General features: G+C 39.0%; 1 protein-coding gene across 1 annotated transcript in view; it reads right to left on the reverse strand.

Moving 5' to 3' along the window:
* The window catches only part of gosr1 (golgi SNAP receptor complex member 1), a 36,952-nt gene continuing 28,956 nt past the window's right edge, over positions 1–7,996 (reverse strand). The window contains exons 8-9 of the mRNA XM_032501705.1: positions 5,172–5,254; positions 1–3,892 (exon numbers count right to left, since the gene is read on the reverse strand). Of these exons, the coding sequence (XP_032357596.1) occupies positions 3,768–3,892; positions 5,172–5,254 (208 nt within the window). The 3' untranslated portion in view covers positions 1–3,767. The remainder of the gene's footprint in view (positions 3,893–5,171; positions 5,255–7,996) is intronic.

Below are 7,996 nucleotides of genomic sequence, written 5' to 3' on the forward strand. Positions count from 1 at the left end.
TCTTGGGCAATTTTTTTAAGGAATATTGGACAAAGTCCGTTTAAAGTGATCAAATGTTTTTTTAAGGGCTAATACAAGTGAAACAAGAAAAACACCAGCTAATATTGACTGATGAGGGATGTAATGTATCAGACTATATAGCTTAACACATTCTACCAAGTTCTAAACTGAACATCATCAATGTAAGTGTGAACAACTGCAATCTGTAATGTATCAACACTAATGCACGTTTTGTGTAAAATGTGCTTTTATCAATTCTATTCTGAATCATAGGTGTACATAAGTCACATTCTTTGACCAGACATCTGAAAGCAGCAAAATCCAAAGATTCCCCATGTTTACTACCAAACTAATACATGTTACATTACATTGTTGCCCATACTGCAACATGTGTGTAATTTATGTAGACACGAGTATAGTTTACTGCTCTAGTGTTTCTAACACACACATTTTCCATCGCTGAAACTGGTGTTTAAGAGCCAATTGTCTAGCCTATAAGCTCTGCTCTGTCAGTAAAACAGTTCAAACCTTTGTTTTGGTCTGTTACAATACTGTTTCTTTTCCAGTGTACTATATGTGCCAGTTTTCCTCTCTGTGGTGTACATTTTGCATGTCTGGAATAAATGTTACCATGCATGGTCCAAGTTATTTCTTTTCAATGATACCGTTTCTGAGGTGTTGACAACCACAAGTGAGTTTAGAAGACTTAACTAGATGAATTTACTGCCATGCAGCGGCTTTGTGACGCTGTATTAAGGCACAGCAGTGCTTTATAATAAATGCCAACATAAGCATACCAACATGTTGACGTTTAGCAAGTATAATATTCACCATCCTAGTTCATAATTTTAGCATGCTAACATTCAGTAATTATTACAAAATACAATGTTCAATCGAGGCCAACTGTAAGTCTATTCAATCAAAAAGAACAACCCAATTTGCACTAGAGGTAAAGTCAGGGAATCCCCAAAGTCAGTAGGTTTCATCCTCAGGAGACCATGAATGTTTGCACAAAACGTCAACCATCCACTACGTGTTGAGAACTTTGAGTCTGAACCAAAACAATGGACCAACTGTGCCACTAGTTAAGTTAGCTTAAGAAGAAATAACTCCTAGTAAAAACAAAATGGAGAATGTCATCAATGATGACAAATGATAATGGTCCAGCAAAGCGGTAGAAATATCAATTCATGGAAGCACTATTTCTTTCACTTACCTTACATACATGCAGGGGGGTGGACACAATAGCTACACCTGTACAGTGCAATAGAATCCAAGACTACAACTGTAAATGTAGTTTTAAAGTGTAATTTTCTTTTTATTGAGAATAAATCGGAGAGATTGGTTTGACTCTGCTGTACTGGATTGCACTGTATTGTACAGCTGTTGTTTTGGTTATATTTGAAACCTGTATATACAGCAGGTGCTGATACATCTATCTACACCATCGCTTCAGGGCACACAAACACATTTATCATGGCCGTCACAACTGTGGATTATGGATCACTCTGGGGAAAAAGGAAAATGAACAATTCATGATACATTTTGAACTTATGAAGCCAGCTCCCCACACCTACACACTCTGCAGAGCAGTTGACTAATCAAATCCCTACAACACCAACATCCTGAAACCGAAAAAAAAAATCCTGCATCCTTTTCTTCCACCGTTGTAGGTAAGGGCTTTTCTGGGTTTCATGTACAAATAGTCTGTTCTTTAATGTGCCAAATAATGTAAAACTACAACTACGCCTATCTTGAAATTTACACTCAAAAAGCCTTTTCACCCATCAATAAACACCTGCAGAGAAAACTGATGGAGGTCATAGTGTCATTAGACAAGTGAAGCATCCCCGATGTTGCAGTTTAAAAAAAAGAAAACTGCTTAAAATAGCCGTCTGGTTTCTAAACAGACGACCAGACTTCTGTCTTACATTTCATCTGCTGTGAATAAACAGACGTTGTGCGTGTTAGAAGTTACTGTAGCATGACTCTTCTCAGAGAGAGGATCTGGTGCTTAGTTCTGCTTGGGTGGCGTTCAGTTTGAGTGGCTGAAATATTCAGGAGCTCAACGCATCAGCTCCTCTGCAGTCTTTCTGACAAAGTGAACACATGTCTGGACCAAATTAAGACTTCAGCACAGGATGTCCCTCCTCAAGGATTATTCAGGGGAAGATGGAAATTCTTGTCTGGCTACTGTTTTCTTAACTGTTAGTTGTTTTTTTGTGCGAAAGACATCAAACGGAGGGAATGAGGACAAAACACCAAATGTATCCTCTTTTTAGTCCATTTAAGTGAGCCTAAAGCTGTGAGACAAAAACACATTGATGTTTCTCACACAGCTGTCTTTCCTACACTCCCAGCAACAAAGTGAGACTTTAATCTACTGGGTCAAACCCAAACTGCAATCATACCCTTCTCGGATGAGCGCTTTGGTTCCCACCTTAAAACGCACATCCCTTTGTGTTTCAAGTTGAGTGAAATCAAAAAGAGGTTCATGGACTCCGTCAGGCACTCTATACGTGCAGAAGGGTTTACTCCTTCAGCAGCCGATCGTCACTGGTTCCACTTGTCTTGGTGCACTATAAGGCAACCAAACTAGCTGGTTTGATCTTTCACTCCTTCCATCCAAAGCGCTTATTTCACATGAATCGGATCATTCTGTCACGGCTGCCATTACTTCATGTGACCTCAACAACTCTCAGTCTGTTGAAACCTCTTGGATAAGTGACAATACTTATAAGATAAGAAACACAAACAATTAAAAAGATACAAAATGTGTGAATTTACCCTACACTTTTTATGAACTTACATTTCTGTTGATCAATTAATCAATTGCACCAAAAAAAACAATGTGTGAAAAATGTCACAATTGCGTTTGTTTTGTCTAACCAGCAGTCCCAAAGCTTAACTATGTTATTTTAGTGGCCGTTTGTTTGAGAAATTACTTTAACAATTAATAAATTGTCGAAATGGTTGCCGAATAATGCTCCGTTGATTGGTCGTATTGATTAATTCAGCTCTAGATGTTTAATCAGTCAGCGCAAAGTACCTTGGCGGCCTAGTAGATTAGTTGAAGCACTGATCAAGTCCAGCCAGGGACCTCGTCCCTCTCTCTCTCTCTCTTGCAGAAGTAGAAAATAGAGACGCACGAGCCCTGCTGAGGCATCCTGGTAGCTAAACTTACTCAGAAATGAGAAGGTCAAATCCTATTTCCGGTAGAGTTTACATCATATATTTGAAAAATAAAATGTTTTAAATGTTCAGTATCTAGTAGTGGCACACACATTTTTGTACATACTGATATTAATAATTTATTAATTCACATTTTACAGCCCACAATTAACTATCCATCCCACTTCATCTTCTCAAAAATGTAATTTCCCCCCTGGGGATCAATAAAGTATCTCTTATCATTTAAAAAGGACCATCCAACTAAAAATCCTTCCACCTGTGAAAAAGAACTATGCATCACACATTCTCATAGGTCTCTTCACACTTTTCACCAAGTGACTTATCAATTTAATTGATTAAAATCTAGTCTTATTTTTCCTTTTGGTCTCCATTTACTTGTTGGCAGCCTTCCATCTGTCCCACTGCTAAATACAAGTTCAGTAGTTCATGTTGGCCAAATCTGTTCCCTTCCGAGAACTGGACCAACTGAATGTCTTTCTGCTCAGGAGCCTCCAGGGTCCTCCGATCACTGAGCTCAGTCTCCTGGGGTTCCCGTGTGTTACAAAGAGCAGATACATCCTGCTCCTTTGAAGATTTCAGTGAAAAGCATAGAGCAGAAGGAGAATGGTACAGACTCCGATCACCGTGCCAAGGATGAGAGAGTCCCTTCTCTTCCGCAGGTTGATTCGCTGGATGAGATTGTTGATGGTTGGGAAACGGTCTAGGAGAGTCAAAAGTTAAGGAATATCACAAATATTTAACTTGATGAATTTTTTTTTAACCCAGTAGAAGTAAAATGAAAAATAAATGCTATGTCTTTATTTGTCTTTTTATGATCTAAAACCACTAAACAGAAGAGCTTTTACAAGTTCTAACTCACCCAAATCATCTTGAAGACTTGATTAATATTGTCATTGTAAAGCAGAATACTGACATAAACAATGTCGTTAGGTCTAACTACTGTAGCCCTTTACACCGACCTTGTTGCATTCTTTTTTGACCTCTACAAAATCAAAGGATAATTTGGGGAAACCCCCCAACCCCCTACTGGCACATCCCTATAAATCCTGATAACAAAGACCCACTTCCAATCTCAGAAAAACAATATGTGAGCATTGATTTCTGAAGGAACAGTAGTCATGTCATACCAGGAACCCTCCAGCTTCCAATCTATTGTGTTGGCTGCTTTCTCTATTGCCCCCTCCCCCGATAAAAGTGAATGAAATAAAAAAAATATATTCTGAAAGAGCAATTTGTGAGAGAATAAAAGATAAACCAAAAAAAGTGGAATTATGGTCCGCTGTTAGAAAAAGTTATCATGTGAGATGTTGAGAATAAAGTCATAATTTAATAAGAATGATAAAAGACCAGCAGCTTTGTGTCTCCCTCGCTCAAAGAAAAGCTTTGTTCTGTTCCAGGACGCTTCCCACTGAAAAGCTTGGCAAAGCTCCAAACTAACTGGAAACACTTCTGATCGGGCATTAAGCTCGCTATTGTGTGGCTTATTGTCCGATAAAGAGCCGTGCACAGCTGCATAGATAGAGAGTCCCAAACGGTGTTCTGTGTCTGTCAGACGGTTTGAATCAGATACTACCATAACAGCAGAGCAATTCTGTAATGCACAGCAGACTATATGACAGGTGAATGTTTTCTTGAAATATTACAACTATTCCCAAAAACTCAGTGAACAGAGATGTATGGGACAGTCCAGGGGGTTTTAAATTAATTAAAAATAAATTAATGTATCATTAATATGAAAGGGTGCCATACGCACATTTAAAGAGGTCACTTCCCCCAAACAAAAGAAACAAAAGAAAACAGAAGACTAAATTGAAACCTACATGTGTGTTGACTCAGCAGGAATAAAATAAATATTTGAAATACAGAATGCCTTACTGCATATCCATTATATCAATTTTTTGCATTGTCACCTGCCTCCTGAATCTTTTGTTTTCCTTTCCCTAAACATACAACCATGCACTTATAAGCATAAAGGATACTGGCCAGCGTGTTGACCCTGCTCTGTATGGATTTCAGGAAGCCCCGTTGGGAGGTCATGTTCTCCTTGGTTGCCATTGCAATACTAAAGAGACAAGAGAGAGAAATTAGTTGAGACGTGACAATATGCTGCATGTGGTTGCACTCATTAGTACTGTAAAGTACCTTTGACTGCAAGTGAGTGCACATATGATAACTGAGTATCCAATTTAAAAGATAACAGGTGGTGTAGTTTAAAGCTGCAGACTGTCAAGGAGAACAACAGACCCACCTAAATTATCTTTTGGGGAAAAAAATAAAGAAGACGTTGTCATTTAAATTCAGCAATTGCAACATATCGAAAAGCAAAATCTAGGTTGAGTCAAGGTTTTAAGCTTTTGGGTGCAGAAAAACATGTAAAATGGCAATTTTTAAACAATTATTTTGTCAGCCAAAACCAAAAAAAATTAAACTGGAGAGAAACATTTCTGCAGATATTTGATTTAAAAATCAACTTTGTTGTATATTTAATCATTTTTAAAAGTCAAAACTCACTCCAGCAAGTTCACACCTGTCAATCAAATGAACCCAAACTAAGTGTTTAATCAGATATTTAGCCTTCTGAAAGAAGTTAAAAGGTGCTGTCACCTATTTGATTACTATCTAATGACCATTCATGAACACATAAGATATAGAAGAACATGGGACTGTGAAACATAGTTTGCAAATGTGGATATTACAAACGGGGATTTAAGGACTACATGTCTGTAGGCACGTCAATGCTCCAAGGAAGGGAATCACTCTAGGGTAAAATATAAGTCATCCTATCACGTTCTACTTCAGCTTTGCGTGGGTGCCTACGGGATGTGTGTGAGCCACCTTGGCTTGTAGAAGGAAGGTGTAGAATATCTGTGATATTTTAGCTCTCTTGCTCTTTAACTTTGGCCTCAGCAACTTTCAGTGCAGTGTAGCTGGCAGAAAAAGTTTCAGGCTCTATGTTTGCCCTCTGTGGCATCTGTTACACACCAAAATCAATAGCAGCTACCGCGCCCTCGTTTGAGCCCTTCACAGAGGGAGCATTTGAGTAAACAAAATCAACTCCTCAAAACCACCGGACAAAGGTAAAATACTGCCTTAAGTATAGTGTTAATATACTCAAATACAGGTGGTACAATAGCATTATGTAACTCTTGAACAGCAGGGTGACAACAAATAAGCACTGGCCACAGGGGACAAACTCTTCCCATCCCAGAGTGACAGAGCCCTATAGGAGGCAGGTCAAAACAAGGCACATGAAATCACCACAGTTGGTGGTAAAGCCGAGGAGCAGCAGGCCTAGAGAGAGAGTGTGTGTGTGTGTGTGTGTGTGTGTGTGTGTGTGTGTGTGTGTGTGTGTGTGTGTGTGTGTGTGTGTGTGTGTGTGTGTGCGCTCATGGCATCTTCTGACAGTCCGCAGTCTTGGCCTAGAGCAGTGTTTTGGGGATCAAGTTTGCCTCAGTCAGGGTGAAACACTTTGCTGACTCCAGCAACTTTAACACAGACAGACAGACAGACAGACAGACAGACCTGTCAAGTTGAAGTCAATTTTAATTATTTAATCCAAAATCACAAATCTGCCTCAGAAGCCTTTACTCAGTTAAAAAAACTCCACAGAAGCAACCTCTAACTTCTGTATAAAAAGCACACCTCAGCATGTGTTTCAAGGTTGTTTTTTGTTCGGATATGCACCCCAGGGAAATGGAAATCAGGGTCCAAGTTCTCAAAGAGGTTACCACAGTAACTTGAAAAGTTGACTGGGTGCTTTTCATTTTGAAATAACCTAACAAAGCAAAAACAGGAAGGAAGTCCAAAGAAAACCTTTTAACGGTTATAACATTCAAAATGCAGATAGAGAAATATATGGATTAGACCATTTTATTCATAATTTAGCTATGATATCAGATATGACCCCATCTGTAGTCTGATGCTAATTATAATCTGAAAAGTACCTGGTAACACTGACACAACACAGTTAACTAAACAAAACTGGCGTGTTCACTTCTGCACTTCAGATTGTACCCAGCTACACAACATCCAACCTACTATTGCTCTTTATTTTGTTCCCTTGAATATATTTCAGATTAATTTCAGAGTGCAATTTAACAATTCCCACAATAACCTTTGAAGGATGGTATAGGTTGGTAAAAATGTGGGCAGCAGCTTAGACAAGGGTTGTAAAAAAATAACACTATGGGGAAAATTACAGAAAGGAAGGAAACACAGGGGGAGAAATACACAGCATCATCAATCACTTCAGAGCCAAAATCCAGGGTAAGCATAGTTTACGAGATGCAAGGACTGGAAATGGCAAAGGCAAAAAAGGGGAGAGGATTAAATGAGGAAGCTCAGAGACAACAGCTTCTGGAAGGAGAGGGAGGGTAAATCCTAAACAACATATTTGTCATTCGTGCAGGTCTGCAGGAAAAGAAAGGAGCAGGCACTAGTGAGATGGATGTTAACTATAAATCAGGGAGGTAGGAGGACTTATTCTGGGCACGTGACAGCCTTGTTCATTTCATGCACAAACAATATTATGTGACCAGCTGTTGGAGCACTTCCAAGGCTTTGATGATCCCCCGCCCCCCCACCGTTTAATCATCAGTACAAACAACTGCATCGACAAGTTTATTATTAAAAAAAAATAAAGGTCCATAACAATATACAGTACAAACACTTTGGGGAAGAGGTCAGCTATAACTCCTAAGGAGCACTGCGGTAGAAAACATCTGAGCGACACCATTTGGTTTCCTTCACTGTGAGCAGCTGTGTTAAAGTTAAAGTGAATTTTTAAAATGTTGAAAAAAAAAAA

The sequence above is a fragment of the Etheostoma spectabile genome, chromosome 3 (assembly GCF_008692095.1).
Source record: "Etheostoma spectabile isolate EspeVRDwgs_2016 chromosome 3, UIUC_Espe_1.0, whole genome shotgun sequence".
In the NCBI taxonomy this organism is placed as follows: domain Eukaryota; kingdom Metazoa; phylum Chordata; class Actinopteri; order Perciformes; family Percidae; genus Etheostoma; species Etheostoma spectabile.